The sequence below is a fragment of the Ceratotherium simum genome, chromosome 9, assembly GCF_057802395.1.
Source record: "Ceratotherium simum simum isolate JZ-2026a chromosome 9, ASM5780239v1, whole genome shotgun sequence".
NCBI classification, from domain to species: Eukaryota; Metazoa; Chordata; class Mammalia; order Perissodactyla; family Rhinocerotidae; genus Ceratotherium; species Ceratotherium simum.
The window spans coordinates 42,957,197-42,981,667 of NC_141908.1; the positions used below are offsets into that span (position 1 = coordinate 42,957,197).

The window sequence follows — 24,471 nt, forward strand, 5'->3', positions numbered from 1 at the left end:
GCGCTGGTTACAGCAGGCAAGTATGTGTGTTAATAGATTTCTTGCTAGTGCAAAATTTTAATACCTATCCAGTTTCTGCAAAGCCAGACAATTTCTGTCAACTAATCAACATGCAGATGAAAATATCTTTTAAAGTGCATTGTAGACAACTACTATTTTAACTCAACTCCTAAATGGTAACTAGGTATGTCTTTACAGAAAATTAAAAGATGTCATCAGTCCTGAGGGTCATTATCATTTAAATGCAGGTTTTGGCCAATCTCTATGCCCCCTTTGCAAATATGTGGATTTACTTGTTAGGTCCCTTGGACTCAAGTGTAGAGAATGGGCATATGTCTTTCAAATTAGGCAATGTTTGCAATGCTTTCTGCACCTTGACTGCTAATTTTGAACCTACACTTTTTTGTTAGAATATTACTGGTCAAACAAAAAATATCAACCTAAATTGTACAAGCTCACCTAAGCAAAAATTGTATTATATTGTTGATATCTTTAAAGGTGTGAGTGATTTTATTTCCTGAAGAATTCTTAGATATAGGATCCTTGCCCAGTGGAGGGGTAGCCAGATATGAAGGCACCATATTTTTAATTATTTTACTACAGCTCTATGACTCTAATCAAGGTTTTTCATTGATCATATTTATCAACTTCAGTATATAAAGGATCACGAGGAAAAGGTAAGGAGGGATAAAAACAACATGGTGAAGACAAACCATGCTATTTTGTAAATGTTGCTTTATATTTCTGATAGAGTTTAATGTCACAAGGATTGTTATCTGAGTTGCTGAATCGTACATAACTGGAAGAGCTCATCATTACATTTCACTATGATATATCAAAACAGCCCATGGGTGGAGTAGATTTGAATGTGAAGGTCTGGCACAGATGAAGTCATTTAAATAAGTGGAGAGAATGGGTGCAACAAAGTTTTTGATGGAGTAAAGTGAGATCGTGGATGAGGATATATGGTCAGTATTAGCAGTTAGCAGTAAGTAGTAGTAGTAGTAGTAGGTGATGGTTAGTAGTTAGTAGTTAGGGTAAATAGTTAGAGTTAGACTACTCTGACAGACAACAGAGGAGCTGGAAAAGAGTCATGGAAGAAAGGAAAATCATGTTTTCATTAGAATGCTCTTTAGAAATCACATCAGCCCAAACAAGTACAAATTTCTACTAAACAATACGCCATTCTTCATTATTTTCTTTTCCAGCTTTGATTGGCTCTGTTTGTCAGGTCCATATAAGGGTGTGCTTTGTCACCCAGAGTCCTACTGTGATAGCAAGCATTTTTACCCTACTAGGTGGACTCTTGATTGAAATCTCTAAATTCTCCACCTCTTCGATTCTGCTCCTAGCCCACACCTCCTCCTCTCCGAGGACTTCATTTCGTCTCTGCTTGACCAAGAGTGAGCCATGGAGCCCAAGTGCCATCAAGTTTCCTCCTGTACTCCTCAAGGTCAACACTTTCACCCTTTCTCTTTTCTTTCTTGCCTATCTTGAAGGAAAACTAATCTCTCTACCCTGCTGAACAATTTATCCCTCTTCCTAGGTTCTTATTCCAACTCCTTTCTACGTCTGTCTCTCAAAATTTTCTCTATTAATGACTCACGCTAAGAAATATTCAATTGTTCCTCTTTCTTCCTAAAATAAGTTAAACAAAGTTGCTTCTGGCTTCCCTGCCTTAATTCTGCCTTGTGCTCTCCTACATATGAGCCTCTACTCTTGTCCTTGTTTTTACCTGAAGTGGTTCCCTTCCATTCTCTGCCATCAACAATTCTACCACCCACCTAGTCCAGTGGTTTTTTGAATAACACCCAATGCAGAAGCAGATGTTCTATAAAGGAGACTCAGAGGCCCACTACAGGGAGCAAGAGAGTGGGCAGCAGATAGGCTAGAATCTCCATCCTCAAACACAAAAACTCCAATAATAATAGTTTTAAGCATTTAGCATATTTGAATTCTGGTGCTTTAAAAATATTTGAAAATGACAATTTTAATAAAATTGCAGAGAGGTTAAGTGACTTGTTCAAGATTAGCGGCAGATTGAGGGCTAGTGCTCGAGTCTTCTGAATTCCTATTCCATATTTTTTAAATATTATTCAGGCATTACTAGGGCAGCATTTATAGGTAAGGGATAAAATTCTTCATTAAATGTTCATAAAGGCATTTCTTCCATGCCAACATAATTTTAAATTATGGAGTGATTTCTGTTATAAATGATTTATTTCTCTCCATCTAGAGTGACGTATAGACCATGGTTATCGGGGCCCTTCTTCATTCAAGCTAGGTTCTTGCATATCATGTGAAGAAACTTGATTCTACACTGACATGGAAGAGGATTTCCAGTTCTTGGAAATGTTGTAACTAAAATCGATGTTAGATAATGTTGGAAAGTTTCAGATTGGGTCAGAAGATAGCTTTGATTTGGGGAAATTCCTTGAGATTCTGTTCTAATCTGAGAAAGTATCTCTTCTTTCCTAACTAGTTAAATTTCTGGAAGTAGAAGAGAAAAGATCTTTCAGAATTGACCTATAGACATTTATGAGATAACTTTTACTATTCCTAAACCTGACATCAGATGCAAAACAACTTTCCTTTCACTATCTTCATTATCCTAACTCTCTTCCTTTTGCACTGTGAACCATCTGGTTCAACTGAAAGGGAGCCCATAGTGTTCCCAGAATGCTTTTGGTTCTGAAACATTCTGGCAATAGTTGTTTCATAAAAAGCAAATGATTCAGGGAATAAGGAATATGGCTGCACATTGTAGGTTAATTCTTTCCTATATTTCGTGATTTATCCAGGAATCAAATGTTTTGGGTTATGAAAAATAATTTTAGATCAATTAATACAATGTAATTGGAAATCTTGTACCTCATTTGGACATGGTTGAACAGTAAAAATGACCTGAAATGTTTCATGAGAAATTATATTTAAGGTTATACTTAAATGAAATAATGTGGAATGCTGATGTAAAATACAACAGTTTGATGTACTTTTATGTATCACAATACATAAATTTAAATCAATTTAGATTATTATGAAATTACAATTTAGTTAACAATAAACTAACAAGACACAAGGATTTTAACAATGTGGTTTTGGAGGTAAAAAAATCCACTGGATTATTTTTTTTTACCTCTTGATAAGTCTAAGAGTACAGTTGCTTTTCTCTAATCAGCTTTGTTTTGTTTTGCACATTGTGCTTAATAAGCAAGCATCTTCCATTTGTTGAGTTTTCAGAGTTATCTTGCACTTTGATTTTTTACTCACTTTGCAGTCACAAGATGAGAAATGTAGACACTGTGTACAAACAAGAAGGTCGTGCAAAGTCAAGCTCTCAAAACCACATGCAAGACTCAGTGGCACATGGTTTAGAGCTCACACACTCCAGGATCATGTAACACAGGCATGCAGATGAGAGGAAAGAAAAGCACCTACATCATGAAAATAGAGGATGATGAAAGAGAATGACATTTTCTTTGTGACAATTATCTAATGCAAACCGTATACCCATAACCTTTGCCAGAGTGGAGGAAGGGGCAGATAAGTGACTTTTTGTGGGGATGGGGAAACTGCATATAAATATTATTAGAGGTCAAGTCGTTGTTAAAGTTAAAGACTTCTATTCTGTACTCGGCCTCTTCCAGGGTATCTTCCCCATTTTCTTGCTTTGTATTTCCTCTGCTACGTCATGCAAAAAAGATCAGAACTAACATTGGAAATCATTTAACAAGCTCTAAACCTGACAGATAACAAGAGTGTTCTCCACAATTTACACGAGAATTAAATTGGATATAAATACCTCCTGTTCTTACCGGTGGGTGTTGTGATTCCATGTATTAAGGTGTGAAGCAGACAGGAAAGAGATAAATCTTTCATAAGTACATTGTAAATAGGCAAGTGGTATATAAACCATATTCATAGGTAATAGAGTCAAACAATGAAAGGTAATTAGTTGTCACAAAATAGACTTTATCACAAAAAATGGTCACAAAACTAGAGTTATATGAGCAGGGGATGTACAATAAATAATTGTTTTACTACTGCTATTGAAATAATCTGGCAGTACGGAACAAAAAAATTGAGTGACATGTGTTTTGATTAAAAATTCTTGACATTGCTTCTGCCAACCCAGCATTAGAGGATCCGCAACAGTTTCTGAATGCTGATATCTTTTTTAAACAATAATACAGTTGGGAATATATAAAAAGGGTCAATTTGTAGGTGCTTTCTCGTGAGATTAAAGTGATACGTTGGTAAGATCAACTTATCAAATGAATTTTCATGAGTAACTCTGAGATAAGTAGAAATAACTCATGGAATTCAGTTATGGTTTTATATGAAATGTGATAATTGATTAGCTCTTAAAATTACAATTTTTATAATGGCATGCCCTTAATTCTCAGTCAAATAAATCATCAACGGCTATGATAAACTTATCTGTATATAAAAACGTCTTTAAATTGGGCAATAGTTGCAATGCTTTCTGCACCTTGACTGCTAATTTCAAACCTTTGCTTTTTTGTTACAATGTTACTGGTCAAATTAAAAATGTCAATCTTAATTGCACAGGCTCGCTTATACAAAACTTGTATTATGCTGTTGATGTCACTAAATGTGAATGATTTTATTTTCTGAAGAATTCTTAGAAACAGGGTTCTTGCCCAGTGGAGGAGAGCTAGATGGGAGGGTACCATATTTTTAATCTTTCTTTAATAGGTCTATGATAAGCCATAGAATTTGTATTTATCATATAATTTGTCTTTAGTAATCAATCTCTGTAGCCAAACAGCTATGTCAAAAGAATGTGTGCAATTCTCCTAATAATAAAAAGAGCTCTTTGGAACACATTAATATTATTAATTGTGTTGATTTTTGAGCATTGATGGAGGAGGGAAGGGTTATGAAAAGTGATTGTTGATGTTGAATTTGCTTAAAAGTTATGAAGGAATCCATATTTCCCCCTTGAAAGGAAAGATGCATTAAACCAGGTACAGTAAAAGGGCAGGTAGTTAATTGTTTAAAATATAGAAAAATTGTCCTTAACAGAAACATGAAACTTCCTATCATAAAATCTTTATGACACACTTAAACTCCCTAATGTTTCCTACAGACCCTCAAAATGTCCTATTTTTTTAAAAGATTACTATTTGGGGGCACCATAGTTGTTACTGTTTACTTGCCAAATCTTAATGCACATGGGTCCTACTATTTTTTTGGGTGCTGGCAGCTAGAGCACGTCATGAAAGCCCAAGTCTCAGCTTAGCAATGTTTTCTAATCACAAGTGGGAACTCTAACACACACAGTTATATCAGTTTGCATCATGTTATAACGCCTTTGCCACACAGTGTAACTAGATATAGCACCATGCAATGCCATGAATTGAGAATGAGAGACTATCTCCAGGGGAGAAAATAAACATCCGAGGGAGAAAAACAAAAGCAGGGGGTTCAAAGCTGGTGAGACTGGCTTTTCCATTTTGGCTGTAGCTATAATGTCTGAGGTGCTTCCGTTTTGGAAAACAGAAATACATACCATGTTCATGTCAATGCCATTGGTGTAAGTCCACGCGTGCTGGAAATATTCTTCAAGTCGTTGCCTCAGAGGGTTGGGGATTTGGTGAAAGCGAATGAACTCTTTTACTCGCAGCATCTGCATGTGGTACCTGGCAGTTCCCGAGTATAGTCTTTGGATAATTGCAGATACATTCCCAAAAATGCTTGCATACATTAGTGCTGGATTGGATAAAAAACAAAGTTATGGGAGAAGAGTGCACTTGGGCATATTGTATCTTGACAGAATCTCAAGTATTAGATTTTTGATTATCTCAATCCAGTTGTGAGGATTTACCACTAGCCCATGGGGAAAAAAGAAGTTTAGCCAATACTGTTTTAAATTTTATAATTTTGATGATAAATATGGAGAGGGAAAATATCTAAGTTCACCATGGATTCTAAATTAAAGTAAAAACTCAGATTGTTTACAATATCAATCTGTAACCTGGAATTTGACTAGAGATAAAAATGCATTTAGAATAAATATTTTGTTTGTAATGTAATAAGAAGGTATGTCATGGGGTTATCGTAGATATGTTTTCTGGAAGTGGAGTTAAAATGTAAATTTTTAAATTGTCATTTCTCTGCCTCTCAACCTCAAACCTAACCTTATAATATTAAAACTCTATTATAAATCTTAAGATTATTTTGAATGCTGTGGATTTGCTAAAGAATGATAAATTGTTTTAAGAAACTCATAGTTTCCCTAGAGTATTTATCTGTATATAATTTTTAATCTATTAAAATTTATTTTTATAGTATTTCTGCATGAGAAATAGATATCTCTAGTTTAGAACATAAGACTATAGTTTTATTTTGTACAGAAAAATAGAATACATCTTCGTTCTTTCATCCATAGAAGGAAGGAATTGCTAAGACAACTCTTGCTATATAGTCAATACTTAGATAGAATACCGTTTTTAGTGCTTCCTGGGCTAAATCTTTATGATTTAACATAAGCTTTTTAAGCATCTTCTCTTTCTTTTTATATTTGTATTCAATTTCTAATAGCCCTAAAAAAATGCTATGCCCTGTACAGAAATTCACATCATGATACATCACCTATGTCTTGATCTTTGGGAGTGTGCCAGAGCCTTAGAGAGGAAATGACATGTTTAAGGCATTGCAACTGCAATGCACCAAGCAGGTGGGAAAAAAATAAACAGCTTGAAGTGTTTGGTTGGACTATATTCAGTCAACACATTTTTTTCCCCCCAACATATTAGCTCTATAAACCACTTAATCATTTTTGAAGTAGATTTTGGCCAGATTCAGGCTAAGTGTTTTAAAATGACTTAAATTCTTGGTCATCTGGTTTTTTTCCCATCTTATCTTTGTCTCTTGGTTATTATGGTCCTTGTTTATCGTAGATGTCCCAAGTAAGAGAATGTCCCAGAGAAGGGAGTGGCCATTTGTTTTTATCTATTTAAAGGGATGAAACTGGGGGAGATCTGTAGTGAGGCTGAATTGGGATGTGTGAAAGACAATAATTCTCAGTAAGATACACAAGGTGTTTAGTTTGTATCTTCCACAGAGAAAAGACTCGAGCCTAATTTGAGTAAATGAATAGTTAATTAATAAGGGAGTTAGCAATACTTGCCTGAAAGTAATTCCTGTGCTCTAAGGAGATTCATGTGAAAAATATATTTTACTCTCCCTAATTGTAGTATTGGAAATATTTATGCATACTTCTATGTCTCCAGAGTACCTATCATGTTCTCAGGAAATAGTTTAGTTAGTATTAAGTTCACTTGATTTAATCAGAGGGCACATAATCAATGCTAGTTATTTTACCTAAACCACATAATTACCTGGAGAAGAGTCAGGGAGAACATTCTTATTTTGTTTTTAATAAATACTGTGGTTTTATATCCATACTGACACAAAAATGAACCAAAACGTTAGTTTGGGTCACAAATAGGTATTTCCACTCATTGACAAGATGGCAAAATCTAGATTATAAATTCATGGTTGTATATATGAATGACATATATTTCTCTTAGAAAACTCTATGCTGATGGCTTTTTTTTTTTTTTTTTTGGTGAGGATGATTAGCCCTGACCTAACATCTGTTGCCAATCTTCCTCTTTCTGCTGAGGAAGATTGGCCCTGGGCTAACATCCGTGCCCACCTTCTTCTACTTTATATGTGGGATGCCTGCCACAGCGTGGCTTGATGAGTAGTGCATGTGTCCTTCCCTGGGATCTGAACCCATGAACCCCGGGTCGCCAAACCGGAGCATGTGAACTTAACCACTACATCACTGGGCCAGCCCCTGATGGTTTTTTAAATTATATAATGAAGGCATTTTTTTTTTTTTTTTGGAAGCACATGGAGCTAAAGGCTGTAAGCAAGAGAGAAGCACAAAATGATAATATTCTGTATACATTATTTTGTTAATGTATCATCTGGCATAAAATATGAGTCAAAAGCAAGATGGCAGACTATATATAGGTGTTTCTTTCCTCAACTCAGTATTTTATTTAGCTTTCCTTAATAGGGAGTTCTTATTTCATCAAAATGATTTACTTTAGGTTTTAATATTATAGAAATAAAATAGGTTTATCTTAAAACATCAGCATACCACACCCAAAATCTGATATGTTCACCAAACTCATGAATTTAGTTGAACATTGGGTATTAGCTGAAACATGCTAATAAAACAAATACACTTGCTTTTCTACCTATTAAAAACATTGTAACAAGAAATAAATTTTATTAATGTGTAATTTACATATAATAAAATGAATCCATTTTACGTATATAGTTCAGTTAGTTTTGACAAATGTATACACTTCTGTAAACGCAATCAAGATATACAACATTTCCATCACCCCAAAAGAGTCCCTTGTGTTCCTTGACTGCCTGCCAACTCATTTCAGACCCTAGACAACCACTGAGCTCCTTTATGTCTTTACAGATTAGTTTGCATTACCTAGGATTTCATATAAATAGACTCATAATGTGTATATTCATTTGTGTCTGACTTCTTTTGCTCAACATAATGTTTTTGAAATTGCTGTATGTATCAGCAATGTGTTCTTTTTTATCGCTGACTAGATTTGCCTCACATGGCTCTACCACAGTTTATTTCTCTCTTCTATTGACAGAAATCTCACTGTTTCTAATTTTTGGCTATTATGAATAAAACTGCCACGAACATTTGTGTACAAGTCTTTGTGTGGGCATATATTTTCACTTCCCATTTAAACACCTAGGAGTGGAATTGCTGAGTTGTGTGCTATGTTTAACTTTATAAGAAACTGCCCAAGTATTTCCCAAAGTCGTGTCATTTTACACTCCCACTAGCAACATACGAGAATATCAGTTGCTCCACAACCTTTTCAACATTTGATATTGTCAGTCTTTCATTTTAACCATTGTAGTGAGAATATAATATCTCATTAGGGTTTCAATTTGCATTTCCCTGATGACTAATAGCATCTTTTCATCTACTTATTAGCTATTCATATATCTTCTTTTGTGAAGTGAGTGTTTAAATCTTTTGCTCATTTTTAAATTGAGTTGTATTCTTATTAGGGGGTTGTAAGAATTCTCGATATAGTCTCAATACAAATCCTATTTTTAGGTCTAAGTATTGAGAATATTTTTCTTTCAGTATATCATTTGCCTGTTCCTTTTCTTAACAGTGTCCTTTGGAAAGTTGAAGTTACTAATTTTGATGAAACTCAATTTATCAATTTTTATTTTATGGCTCAGGATTTTTTTTTGTTTGTTTCAGTTTTGGTAATTTGTATCATTCAAAAATTTGTCCATTACATCCAAATTATCTTATTTATTATCATAAAATAATTCATTATATTTTTTTATCCTTTTAACGTCTTTAGGATCTGTAGCTATATCTTTTCTTTCATACAAAACATTGGTAACTTCTAACTTCTCTCTCTCTCTTCAATCTGATTGGAGCTTTATCAATTTTATTGATCTTTTAAAAGAGCCAGAATTTATTCCCATTAATTTTCTCTATTGTTTGCGTGTTTTTCATTTTATTAATTTTTGCTCTTATCTCTGTTATTTCTTCTACTTATGTTAGGTTTAATTTGCATGTCTTCGACTAGCTTCTTAAGATGGAAGCTTAAATCTTTGATTTTAGATCATTCTTTTTTAGTAAAAACACTTAAAGCTATAAGTTTATCTCTGAACACTGTTTTAGTTACTTCTTACCATTTCTTATACATTTTATTTTCATTTTCATTCAGTTAAAACTATTTTATAATTTTCCATGTGATTTTTTTTCTTTGAATCACAGATTATTTGGAAGTGTGTTAATTTCCAAGTATTTAGGAAGTTTCTAAATATCTATCTATTGTTATTTCATTCTTTAATTTTTCTTTTTTTACTAATTTCTGGTTTCTCTTGTGAGCAGAGAAATACTCTGTATGATTTAATACTTTTAAATCTATTGAGATTTCTTTTTGGTCCAGAATTCGATCTGTCTTGGTGACTTGTTCTGTAGTCCAGCATAGAGTCTGTCTTGGTAAATGTTCCATATATGCTAGAAAAGAATGTGTATTCTGCTGATATTCTATAATTGCCAATATAAGTTAATTGATAGTATTGTTCACGTCTTTTATATCTTTACTGATTTTCTGTCTACTTATTTTATGAATTACTGAGAGAAGAGTGTTGTAATTGCTAACTATAACTGTGGATTGTCTGGTCAATTTGTCTGTTTCTCCTTTAGGTTCTGTCCGTTTTTGCTTGATGTAATTTAGAGCTCTGTAATTGGGTGCATACACATTTAGGATTGTGGTGTTTACTTTATCTCTGGTAATAGTCCTTGTCCTGAAGTCTACTTTGAAATCAGTACTGCTCCTTCGATTTTCTGATGATTAGTGTTTGTACATACATATTTTCCATCTTTTTCTTTTACCTGTGTCTTTATATTTTAAGAATGTTTTCTTTAGACAGCATGTGGTTGAGCCTTGTTTTTTTTTTTTTTTAATGAGAATTTCTGCAGTTCAATGAGAGTTTAGATCACTTACATTTAATGTAATTATTAACATGGCTGGAGTTAAGTCTACCATCTTGCCATTTGTTTTCTGCATATTCCCCTTTCTCTTATTACGTGCTATCTTTTGGATTTATTGTTTTTTATTATTCCATTTTATCTTCTCTATTGGCTCGTTAGCTGTGTTGCAGGATTGACAATATGCATTTTAACTTACCACTATCTACCTTAAGTAATATAATACCACTTCATATATAATGTAGGAATCTTACAATATGCTTCCATTTCCCGTCCCATTTTTTGTGCTACCATTGTCATATTTATTACTTCTACATATATTATAAATCCTACAAATTCATTCTCATTATTTTTACTTTAAACAATTATCTTTTGAAGACATTTAAAAATGAGGAAAAAATCTTTTAAATTTACATACAGATTTACCATTTCTAGTGTTCTTCGTTCCTTTTTATAGATCTAAATTTTCATCTAGTATCATTTTCCTTTCACCTGAAGAACTTTAAAATTTCTTGTAATCTGCTCATGATGAATTATGTCAGGTTTTGTTTGTCTGTCACTTTTGAAGGATACTTTAATTGAACAGAAATTTCTGTTAATAGATTTTGTTTTTCTTTCAGCACTTTAAAGATTTTATTCCATTGTCTTCTGGCTTGCATTGTTTTCAATAAGAAATCTGTTACCAACCTGATGTTTTTCCTCTGTACATGATGCATCTTGTTTTTTCTCTCTGTTTTCTTTTAAGATTTTTTCTCTTTATCATTTGTTTTCAGTAATTTGATTATGATATGCCTTGGTGTGAGTTTTTGTGTATGTGTGTTTAAGGTCTTTCAGAGTCACTGAATTTCTTAGAGCTGTGCTTGACAGTTTTTATAAATTTTGGAAAAATTTCGGCCATTTAAAAAAATTTTTTTTTTCTACTTCCCTCCCCCATTTTTGGGAGTCCACATACACATTTGTTCAAGTGCTTGGGATTGTCTGCTAGCTCCATCATCCTTGTCAATTCCAGTTCTGGGTTTTTAAATAAACTAATATGACAACATCATATTAGTTTCAAGTGTACAACATAATGATTTGACATTTGTATGTATTGCAAAATGATCACCATGATAAGTTTTGTTAACATCTGTCATCATCGTTACAGAATTTTTTTTCTTGTGATGAGAACTTAGCCATTTTCAAATATGCAATACATTATTATTAACTATAGTCACCGTGCTATACATTACATCTCCATGACTTATTTATTTTATAACTGGAAATTTGTACCTTTGACTCCCTTCACTCATTTCTCCCACTCCCCCACCCTTAGCCTCTGGCAATTACCAATCTGTCCTCTGTATCTATGAGCTTGGTTTTAAAAAAAAAACTTTTTTTTTAGATTCTACATATAAGTGAGATTATACAGTATTTGTCTTTCTCTGACTTATTTTCCTTAGGATAACGCCCTGATGCTAAGGGCATACTCCATCCATGTTGTTGCAAATGGCAAGATTTCTTTTTTATGGCTGAATAATATTCCATTTTGTGTGTGTGTGTGTGTGTTTGAGTGTGTGTATATATATAGCACATCTTCTTTATCAGTTCTGAGTTTTTAAAAAAAATTTTCTCCTGCTTATGAGTTACATTTCCCTGTTTCTTAGCATATCAATTAATTTTTTAATGGATACTGGGCATTATAAATTTAACATTGTTCCTCACTGTATATTTTTTGTCTACCTTTAGAAATGTTGTATGTTGTTCTTGCAGGCAGTTAAAATACTTGTAGATCAGCTTATATCTTTTGAGTCTTGTTTTTTAAACTTTCTGAGGGCTAGACTAGCCCTAGTACTATGGCACTATTTTCTGAGATTTCTACTGAATACTCTTAATATTCAATGAACGCTTTCCACTCTGCTGGCAGGAACTTGAATATCTCCCAAAACTATGTGAGCTTTGAAAGTTGTTCAGCTTACAGTACTTCTGGTATTTAAATGCCAGACCTCATACATTTGTGACTTAGTATTCATCAGTAAACTCAAGGGGATACCTAAACAGGTTTCTGGAGTTTTTCTTTGTCATAGCTGCCTCTTCTCTGGTTGTCTTGCAAATTTTAGCACCTCAGCCTCCATAACCTCTGATGTTGTTTTCATAACACAGTGAGATCACTGTCATCTGTTTAGGTCGCTTCTCCTTTCAATATGGTTCAGAAAGTGCCTCCAGGCAGAAAGCTGAGGATACTATGGGGCCCATCTTGTTTGTTTTTCTTCTCTCAGGGATCAAACTTCTCTACTGTCTGTTCTCCAATGTCTGAAAACAGTTGCCTTATATATGTTGTTCAGTTTTCTGTTATTGAAAAAAAAATTTATAGGGGTGTCATAAGGTTCCAGTTACTCCATCATGGCTAGAAGCAGAAATCTAATAACTCTTTTTTTTTTTTTTTTCTGGTGAGGAATATTGGCCTTGAACTAACATGTCTGCCTGTCTTCCTCTATTTTGTATGTGGGATGCCTCCACAGCATGGCTTGATGAGTCGTGCGTAGGTCTGCGCCCGGGATCTAAACCTGCAAACCCGGGGCCGCTGAAGCAGAGTACGTGAGCTTAACCACTACGCCACTCGGCTGGCCCCTAATAACTTTTTTCTACATGTTATAAAAACAAGAAATTCTCCCAAGATGTTTGTGAAGCAGGTCAGAGATGGAATACATTTGCCTTTATTTACTGGATTATGTGTTTTTGAAATTAAATGTGTATGGTCACAATTATAATAGTTGAATAAAAATACAAATGTATATATTAGAACACAGATATAAATATACGAGCATAACTTGTATTACACTTATTTAATGGATGCTTAAATTTTATTTTAGTTTTCATCTTGAACTGTGTATACTTTTAAAATGAATTCCCTGGTCACTGTTCTCTGTACACATTCAACAATATAGTTGGTAACTGTCTTTGCAAATAGCAGCTTTTAAAACTGTGTCTATAGGCATTTGAGTTATCTGCATTTAGTTAGAGGACATTTTTTTTTTGATGAGAAAGATTAGCCTTGAGTTAACATCTGTTGCCAATCCTCCTCTTTTTGCTGAGGAAGATTGGCCCTAGGCTAACATCTGTTAGCCTACTTTATATGCGGGACGCCTGCCACAGCATGGCTTGATAAGTGGTGCATAGGTCTGTGCCCAGGATCTGAACCTGTGAACCCTGGGCCACGGAAGCAGAGCACGTGAACTTAACCATTATGCTCCTGGGCCAGCCCCAGATGACAGTTTTTAATGTTTAATTTTTAGTTTCCTTGAATTATATTGCTGTAAGAGAGAGGGTAGATTGCTTTGTTTTCTACAACTTGGCTCCAAATTTTTCTTTTAGAATGAAGATTAGATTTAAAGAAGCTTAGGGATGATGAGAGAGTTCAACCTGGTAACTAGACAAAATAGACTATAACTAGGATTAGTACATATACAATATTTTACATTATATTTTTGCATATTGTATTTTATTTTTAGGTTTAAATCAGGCTAGTCATAGAGCTAAGAAATATGTACTTGGTGTAGAAATATAACCAAACAAAGAAAACCAAAGCATTGTCTAACACAATTAGATATAAATGGAAATATCATGCATAGACATATCCATATCCATTAAATGGCTAAGCAAATTTCAGGGCATTCTCATTATTGTTAAATTTCAAGTCTTAATTTTACCTTTTTTCTGTATTTATGGCATAATAGGTCATGATAGAATTCTCCAGGAATATCTATAATCTTTTTCTGAGTGACATTAAGCTTTACATAATCCCATTTTGATTAAAGTTTGTAGGACCAAGTCTGTTATTCAAATAAAGGATGTTATGTGGAATATGGATGTATCTTACTCTACCCAATTAACTACAGTGTTTTCTCCTTTCTTAAAAGATGAAATTCATCTTCAGGAAACAAATATTCTTCTTAAAGAATCAATAGAAATGGCCTAGTACTGCATTTACAAGAGAAGGAAGGAAGGAGACAGGAAGAAAGGAAGAATAAAAACTGCTAATAATCCTCTGATTTAGGGATTAGAGATTGGGTATAGAGCAAGTAAAGAACTGAGTTTTCTTTAATTTAAAATAATTCACATGATAAACAACACTATGTCTATCACTTAATCCTCACAGGTGGTAAGGATTCCCAAATGGTGAACAGGTTATACTTCAGTTTTTAAAAAATTCTTTTTTGCAAATTCTAAGTTTCAAGATGCTGTTTTTGTTTTCTTTAAAAAAAATGATATGTATTTTTTCTACACAGGTGTTTAAGTAATTAAGAACAAACTTTTTTTTCTTTTCTTTGTTTGCGACCTGTGCCATTCAAATTGATAATCACTATAAAGTATTTACTAGCAGATGCAATCACAGAGTGGTTGGGACTGTTTGCTCTGAGAGATTCAATCTCTCTGGAATGAATTTTTCTTTTTTTTCCAGTAGGCCTTATTTCCATTTCCTTCTGGGTGCAACGCTACTTCTGTGTTTATAGCCAAGATTCAGCCTGAATTTGTAGAATATCTTAGGAGTTATTTAAATATAATGTTATTAAAAATACCAAGACGTATACGAAAAGTAAATTTTAAATACAGTGAAAAATAAACTGGGCGAATCTATTTAAGTTTTGTATATTAAACTTATCTAAGCACATTTCATTAGTCAATATGTTAACATTTAAAAATCAATTATTTGGGGGCCCGCCCCGTGGCGCAAGCGGTTAAGTGCGCGCGCTCCGCTGCGGCGGCCCGGGGTTCGCTGGTTCGGATCCCGGGCGCGCACCGACACACTGCTTGGCAAGCCATGCTGTGGCGGCGTCCCATATAAAGTGGAGGAAGATGGGCACAGATGTTAGCCCAGGGCCGTCTTCCTCAGCAAAAAAAGAGGAGGATTGGCGGATGTTAGCACAGGGCTGATCTCCTCACAAAAAAAAAAAAAAAAAAATCAATTATTTGGATCTATTCTCAAATATGTACACAATCTAAAGATGATGATCTTATTTAAGCTTTAAAAATCCATCATGCTTTTGTCAACTGTTGACTGCTATCAGCAAGATTATCGTTAGTGGTTCCACAGTGTGATTTTAAAAAAATATTAACATTAAAATATCTTTTTTTTAACACAGACTTTTTTCTTGTTCCAAAGAATATACCTTATAAATGATGCTCATGTTATTACCCCGTTATAGGGTAAAGGGCAAACACTTAGGCTTTGGCATGATGTCACAGGGAAAGGAATTTTTAGTCAATGACTGGGAAAAAAACACACATATAAGAGTACATATACATGTATGTATTGTGTGTATATATATACACATGAAAGATTAGCTTACATTTGATATCTACATATCTATCTATCTATCTATCTATCTATCTATCTATCTATCTATCTAATGTCTAGTAATGTAATATAAGCTAATCTTTCCCATTCTAATCTGGCTTCTGTTTGAAATAGAAAATAACCATTGGTAATAAATTACAGACAATTTTTTACAGCAGTAAAAGTGAACTGCAAATCTCACTCCAAGACTGATGTCACTCCAGTTTTACTATCGTGGTTTCCTGAGATCCCAAAAGAACTTTGTTGTCTCCCTTTCACAGAAAGAATCAGAACTGATAGAATATGATACCCATATATGAAATCCCATTCTCTCCACAATTTTCTAGAACATCTTTTGTCTTATTCTAAATGTTCTAGAGTTATCAATTTTGTGATATTATTTTACCCCAATAGATATCAAAAGAGAAATCTACTTACAGCCAATCAACATGACACAAATTGAAAAGATTTTCTCCGAATTGGTGTTAGGAGACACATTCCCGAATCCTACACTGGTTAAACTGCTGAAGGTAAAATAAAGTGCTGTGACGTATTTGTCTTTAATGGATGGTCCAGAACTTGAGTCACTGTCATTGTAACGTTTCCCAATTTGTTGTCCTAAGGAATCCAACCATCCAATTTTGTCAGTCAGGTAGGGCCTTTCTACATTCCCAATCGCATACCAAATGCAAGCCAGCCAGTGAGCAATCAGGGCAAATATGCACATTAAGAGCATTAGAACAGCAGCGCCATATTCCGAATATCGATCAAGTTTCCGGGCCACTCGCACAAGACGAAGGAGTCGAGCTGTCTTCAAAAGACCTATTAATGTTGTTGTCTGTGGAAATAAACACGGCATGGTCAGAAACAATTGGTAAACATTTCAGTGTATGTTCCTGTGAAACAAAGTAGGTAGAAACAGGTTAAAACAATATGGTAGCATTGAGGGTAACTGTATATTTGAATTAAGTATTAAGGTTAGTTTTTTTTTTTTAAATTTCATACTTGCTTTGGAAAATACTTTGAAAGTGTGTGGCACATTGATTCAGTATCTTGGCATACAAGACCCATGAGACAGAGATTCTATCTGTCTAGTTTTATGCTCTAATCAAGTGCCTTGCACATAGTGGGTACTCAGTGAATCATGCATTCACCAACAAACACTCCAGTGTGTTACTGATGTGCCTAGCTAGTGCCACACACTGGGATTATAGTGTTGCGCTAACAGACATGGTCACTTTTCTAATAGAAAGAGACAGTTGTGGGGCCCGTTGGGTTCCGTCACTCTGCTACGGCTGCAGGGGTTCACTGGTTTGGATCCTGGGTGTAGACATACACACTGCTCATCAAGCCATGCTGTGGCGGGCACCGATATACAAAAATAGAGGAAGATTGGCACAGATGTTAGCTCAGGGCCAATCTTCCTCACAAAAAAGAAAAAAAAAAAAGAAAGAGACAGTTATTTACTAGACAAACTGTCTTCTCCAACGAAGAGAAACAAGGTCTACTGTTATTGCAAAGAGATAGACATTTTTAAAATAAATAAATAATAAGATCATTTCAAAGAGTGAAAAGTGTGATGATGATAATAAAACACAGTGATATGATAGGGGGTCTTTGGGGGAATGGATTGGGATGGGTCCACATTAGAAAGGAAGGCCAAGGAAGGTCTTGCTGGGGAGCTGACATTAGAGTTGAGAAAGACCTGCATAATGAGAAGGAGCCAGTCAAGCAGACAACTGGGAAACTGATTGCATGACTGCATACATTCATTAGGCACTATATTTAAATTCATTTTTTCTTCCTAAATGTGTTAAATTGGTAAATTGTTTCTTGATATCCCAAGATATTACGTATTTTGCTTTGGGATGTGATATGTGTAACTAATTGCATGATTATTACTGACCAGGTATCTAATGATAGGACATTTTTTATATAATAACAGGATACTTAACTGGTTGTTTGGATTTGAAATCTGATAAGTACAAATTACAAGTTCATTTCTTAGGATTCCTACATAATGTCAACTATAAGTACCATATAATTCACAGGGCATATAATTATTCCATAGTTACATGGTGTTTACCAATCAATTATTGAGTCATTTTATGTGTTCATTGTTGGTGTTTATTTTGCAAAGTACCTCCAACTGTGTTAAGAAAACATATTTTAATGAAAGAAATAGCACAGAGCATAACTATCACCCTATATCTATTCATATTGACTTGGTGAAAAAAGAGCACTAAATATTAAGAAAACTCTTCTCATTAAAATTCAATGATAGGGGCCAGCCCCGTGGCTTAGCGGTTAAGTGCACTCACTCCGCTACTGGCGGCCCAGGTTCGGATCCCGGGCGTGCACCAAGGCACTGCTTCTCCGGCCATGCTGAGGCTGCTTCCCACATGCAGCAACTAGAAGAACGTGCAACTATGACATACAACTATCTACTGGGGCTTTGGGGGGGAAAAAAAAGGAGAAGGAGGATTGGCAGTAGATGTTAGCTCAGAGCCGGTCTTCCTCAGCAAAATAGGAGGATTAGCATGGATGTTAGCTGAGGGCTGATCTTCCTCAAAAAAAAAAAAAATTCAACGATAGGTGTTGCGGTTTTTTTTTCTCTTGTGTCAGAGTGGTCACAAGGGAAGGGGAGCTCCCTCAGCTTCCCCTGAATTCTTTTGTTAGTCTTGGAACTCCCTAGAGGTAGGAGGAGCTTGTGTAGTTGAGATGTGCTTATTATAATTAGACTCTGGTCTGCTCATTTGGGGAGGTGTAGAGAGATGAGTCTTCTGTTTCCAATGCTGAGTTATTATTTTTTAGTATGCAATAAAAAAAAGAGTTTTTTTTCCCACAAATTTAAAAGTATATCTCATCTCAGTGAATAAATGGAGAATTTAAGGTGGTATTAGGTGGTTCCCTGAGGGAAAAAGCTAACTTTCCACTGTTTGCATTATCAAAATTTTAGCTTAGTAGTTATGTGCTAGGACTTTGGAACAGACAAACTTATGTTTGAATTCTACTTCCATACCAGTGTGTCCCCTAGGATAAGTTATTTATTTAATATGAAGCATCAATTTCTTCATCTGTTAATGAGCATAGTAATGCCTCCTCACAGGATTGTAGATAATACCCAGTAAATGGTAGCTTTTTGTGTTTTTATTTGAATATCCCATATGCTTTTGTTTCCATCAGTAAGCAGGAATTTGTATTGTGAGATGGGTTGATAGAGCTTACTTATTTTCCAAATGCATTACTTTGATATCCAGAATTCCAAATGTAGGCTTTTCAACACTGGCCTTTCAGCCTCCGCAGGAAATGGCAGGGGTTTTAAAGACAAGAACATCATCTAGATGCTCTGACTGCTCAGACTCTGGAAACAAGAATTACCCTGGTTCAGTGTGTCTCCATTTCTACACTTCACAACTTAAGTTGTGTGTTTATTTTTCTTCCTAACTTTGTTACCTATTTACTTGTGTTTAGAAATCAGAAATATTTAAGGTTATTGTTTAAAACTTCTTGTCTTTGGAACAAAATTTCTCTCTGACCTCAAAATAAATGAAATGTAATGAAAATTCTCTAGATATTTGGTTAATGAAGTGAAATGCTTCTAAACAAATGAGCTGTTTTAATAACATTGGGATGAGAAGTACTAAAGACTCTTCTGGCTGCAAAGATGGTAGAGTAAAAATGATGTTATGAAAAGAAAAGGAATCAAATCTGCTGTGCATGCGACCTCCCTCCTTTCTGTCCTCCCCCCAAAGAAATTTCTGATGTTTTTTCTAGGATTATATCAAAATGAGGTAAAACCTAGATGACAGTAAGTTCTCTAAGCAGATAAATAAATATAATTTATACAGTAACATGCAAATGACATCTTTTCTGGGAAAAAAAATCTTAAGAAATATGGTACATGATAAACTCTCAACCCACTTGACATTATTCATACAAAATAATTGCAAAGGGAGATAGAGAGGGAGAGAGATTACTAAGCAATTGTTTTATCTCCCAGTTGCATCATAAGGATGAATGAATAATGACTTCAACGGTCAAAGCTATTCTCTTGTGATTCCGTAGCATGTACCCAAGCATAACTACATATGCTAGTTTGACAATGTAACAAATGACTTGGCCTTATTTCTGTTGTTATCAAGATGCTGCTAACACACCTGGGCATTCTTCCCTAGCTACAATTGCGTACAGCACATCTTGTAGATGACACTTAGGATTGCAATAACTCTTTTCTTCTTCATCTTTAAATATTTATTTAAAGATTTTAGTGCTTTTGCCTCAGATTACAGAATAGAGAGAAGAGATTGCACCAAAATCTCAGAGTAGACTAAAGAATGATCAATCTCCCCTTGCTTCTTTGTTGGAGACTATTAGTCCCCATTGTTTAGTTCAATTGACTATTTTTGTGTTATTTGCAAGTGAAAAATGGGACCAACAACTACTTTATAATATAATTGTGTTAACATCAGAATTTGGTTGAGTAGAATGTTTTCAGAATGCATGTTTATCTCACGGTATATCTAATTTCATGTAATATCCAGACATATTACAGAAATCTGTCTTTGTGGGTTTTTTTCAGTTTTGGAAAAATTGAAATAAAACTATCTTTAAACCCATCACAACAATTTAAAAAATAGTAGTGGTAAAAAATTTTCTCTTACATGTTATTTCTTGAACTTTTCACTGGTATTAGAAAAATACTATTTATTGTTGCTTTTGGTAGAGACTAAAAAAGCATAAAAGATGATTAGAGGTAAGTGTGACTGTTATTACGAAATACAAAGACATCATGATAACAAATAAGATACAGAAAGAGGTGAGCCATTTTGTAGTAGATTGAGGCAAGGTATTTTGTTTTCTAGTCCTGCTCATGAACTACATAAAGGAGACATAATGAACTTTAACAAGTCAAGTCTCCACTTCACCAGTACTCATGCCATCTCAGAACTTGACTCCTTTACTGTGATTGAATGATACTTCAAACTCTTTTTGCCTGAATGCCACAGTAAAGAAAGTCTACTTATTTAAGACTTTTATTTTTAATGCACTTTGTCAGAATTTTTTTTATGTAAAATGACTCTTCCTCTGGAAATTCAATTATTCAAATTTCTGGGTGGCTGATGAATATCATCCAATTTCAATTTTTTAAAAATGAGTCCACATCCAGAGTTTATTAAAGCTCTAGATACTTTTTTTTTTTTGTGAGGAGGACCAGCCCTGAGCTAACATCCAATGCCAATCCTCCCCTTTTTTGCTGAGGAAGACTGGCCCTGGGCTAACATCCATGCCCATCTTCCTCTACTTTATATGGGACGCCGCCACAGCATGGCTTAACAAGTGGTGCGTCGGTGCGCACCCGGGATCCGAACCGGCGAACCCCAGACCGCCGCAGCGGAACGTGCGCACATAACCGCTTGCACCACCGGGCTGGCCCCAGCTCTAGATACTTTTTTATACTGAAGTAGAAGTTAGTTTCTTTTATTAAGTATGACTTTCTTAACTAAACTTTATTTAAAAAACACATACTCTAAACAATTGCAATTTTGTTAGTATGTTAGATACTAGACCCAGACCCAAGAAGACTATGTGATTTTTTTTACTAGACATTTTACAATGGACCAGACGATATTCTCTCTCTCTCTCTTTTTTTTTTTGTGAGGAGATCAGCCCTGCGTTAACATCTGCCAATCCTCCTCTTTTTTTGCTGAGGAAGACTGGCCCTGGGCCAACATCCGTGCCCGTCTTCCTCCACTTTATATGGGACACCGCCACAGCATGGCCTGCCAAGCAGTGCGTCGGTGCGTGCCTGGGATCCAAACCGGCGAACCCCGGGTCGCCGCAGCGGAGCGTGCGCACTTAATCGCTTGTGCCACTGGGCTGGCCCTAATATTCTCTCTTAAAGTAAGTGGAATTCTTCTTGAAGGCTTGAAATTAGAATAGGTAATTTCTTATTAGTATTAAACAACTCTCTACTCAAGAATAAATTTGGCTACAGTTAAACTGAGAAAGCCTCATCAATAAGAGAAAATCTTATGCTCAAGAACTTTTCAAAATAATTTTGAAAAATAATTCTACTATTTTTTTAGTAAGCGTTTTCAAGAATCTTGCATTTAAAATACTTTATTTCAGAGGTTTACTCTCTAAACCTTTGCCTTTGATAAGTGGATAGAATTATTCTTTTGTAAGTGAGGAAATATAATTATGTAATCTTTGGTTTTGTCTACACTGTTGATAGAATGAATTGTCACTGAAACTTTCTACTTAATCCATCCTTCTATCCTGTTTGTCAAGAAATATTTAAGTACAAGTGGGGAAATGGGAACACTTAGTGAGTAATACATTTCATAACTCCACACTCCTGTTTTGCTTTAGATTTCATTTCAATTCTCTCTAAGCTCTGGTACTTGTATACACCATTTAATGAATTACTTACTGAATAAAACCCAATAATGTTGAACCTAGTTTCTAGTCTTTTGTTCAGCTTGAGTCACACCATTTCAATATTTCTAAGGATACATTCACTGATACAATCAAAGGGCTATATTTTGAATGTGTAAAAAACTCTTGGGGAAATCACCTACCTTGTCCTTCCTTTATTCATATCAAATCTCACAAGTTCCTTTACAAACTGTGGGTTTTAAAATGAAGGAGATTTTACAACTCCCTGGGAAACTCACTCCAATATTTAACAGCCTTTACTGTTGAGACACTTTTTATTTTGTTTTATAATTAAGATTCTATTTTGCTGCAATTTGAACTCACTTTCTCTTTCTTTAGTTACAGTAACATGGGAAACTTGTCATCAAATGATTCTAAATTGTAATAGGGAAATGTTACAGCAAATAATTAAGGATATTATATTTTTAAAATGGGAATTAGACTTGTTTTGAAAAATACTTAACTAAAACTTGTATCGTATGCCATCTCTAGCAAATTGTAGTCAATAGATCACATGTAAATGATGAATAAATGATCAACTTAAAGCAAAATATTTTTTTTTGATTAAACGTTCTTCTATTTCCTTAGTTCAAAAATTATTACACTGGGGATCCCATGTCCCTCATTTGTCACACCACAGATTTTTGGAGGCTGACCAACAGCTTCAAATACAAGCCAATGGAAACTTCTGCCTTAACTCTCAAGAATGATCTAGAGAGAGACACAGTTACTTTATGTGTAGACATAGATATGCAAACAGGTCTTCAAAATGTGCTTTGTTATTTAAATTTGAACATGAGTATGTCTGATATTTTAGAAATTTACTTCTAGCAAACTAATGACAGCTATTGTAAAGATCGCGTTTAGAAAGAATGTTGACAAGATGATCCGAGTTTCTATATGGAGGCCTGCTAAGTTTTTCCTTGTCCGTTCCATGATTCTTCTATCAGACTAGTGAAGCAAACATACCAATAGGAGCAGAAACTCCTCTTTTCTGTTAGAACTTTCCCTCAAAGAACACTGTATTTACTTAGGTTTCAAAGCCCTGTCTTGCCTGTATTCAGGATTCATGAAAAATAACAGTATAGTGTGAAAGGAGAGAGGTCAACAAAACAAGTAATTAATCAAAAGAATATTAATTTTCAGGGGAGGGAGAGGTTTTTGAAGCATGTAACTAAACAGTAGTCTAGATTATAACTGTTAATATCTCTGAAAGTAAGATTTGACACAGATAAGCAAAATATGGGAAAATTTGAGGCAGATAATGAAAAGTTGACTTTCTGGAGACTGAGCCAATAATATTGTTCCTTTGCATCAATGATATTGAGGTAATTGGCTATGGATGGCATGATGTTTGATGATAGAAAAATTAAGAAATAGAGAATCTTTCCCTGGTCTGTCTGGATGGCATTAACATCAGGAAGATATTAATGACATAGGTAAGCCCAGTTATTGCCAGTATTCATTTTCTTCAATATGTTTTTTTAACATTATAGAAGATCCTCTAGTTATTTATTTATTTATTTATTTTTTTGTGAGGGAGATCAGCCCTGAGCTAACATCCGTGCTAATCCTCCTCTTTTTGCTGAGGAAGACCGGCTCTGAGCTCACATCTATTGCCAATCCTCCCTTTTTTCTTCCCCAAAGCCCCAGTAGACAGTTGTATGTCACAGTTGCACATCTTTCTAGTTGCTATATGTGGGACGAGGCCTCAGCATGGCCGGAGAAGCAGTGCGTCGGTGTGCGCCTGGGATCCAAACCTGGGTTGCCAGTGGCAGAGCGCGCGCACTTAACCGATAAGCCACCTGGCCGGCCAAGATCCTCTAGTTATTAGTAGGTGATTTGCATTTACTTAAACTAAAAAATGATTATTTTGAAAAAATGAGCAATTCTGCTCATATATCTCCTTTAGTAAAAATGTATATGCCAAGCTATGCTCAGTGTTGCTAACATATATGTTTTGTAGATAAAACAACTAGATCCAAAATTTGAATATTTCTTCTTCTCCAGAGTTGAATGTAAATAACATTAAAATGTTACAGTACCTGCCATTTAGGGAAATTGGCAAGGAAGACATTAATGTTTAATTGACCTTGACAAAATTATTTTCTCTAAGGTCATCCACGATGCTGTGGTGCACAGAAGAATTCAGTTAAAATTAAGCAATTAA

The 24,471-nt window shown here is 34.7% G+C and overlaps 1 protein-coding gene across 9 annotated transcripts in view; it reads right to left on the reverse strand.

Moving 5' to 3' along the window:
* KCNH7 (potassium voltage-gated channel subfamily H member 7) overlaps nt 1-24,471 on the reverse strand; it is a 495,283-nt gene that overhangs the window by 44,151 nt on the left and 426,661 nt on the right. For all 9 annotated transcript variants that reach the window (XM_087435296.1, XM_087435302.1, XM_087435299.1 and 6 more), the window contains 2 exons: nt 16,299-16,698; nt 5,537-5,736 (listed from right to left, as the gene is read on the reverse strand). In XM_087435296.1, coding sequence (XP_087291422.1) covers nt 5,537-5,736; nt 16,299-16,698 — 600 coding nt within the window. The remainder of the gene's footprint in view (nt 1-5,536; nt 5,737-16,298; nt 16,699-24,471) is intronic.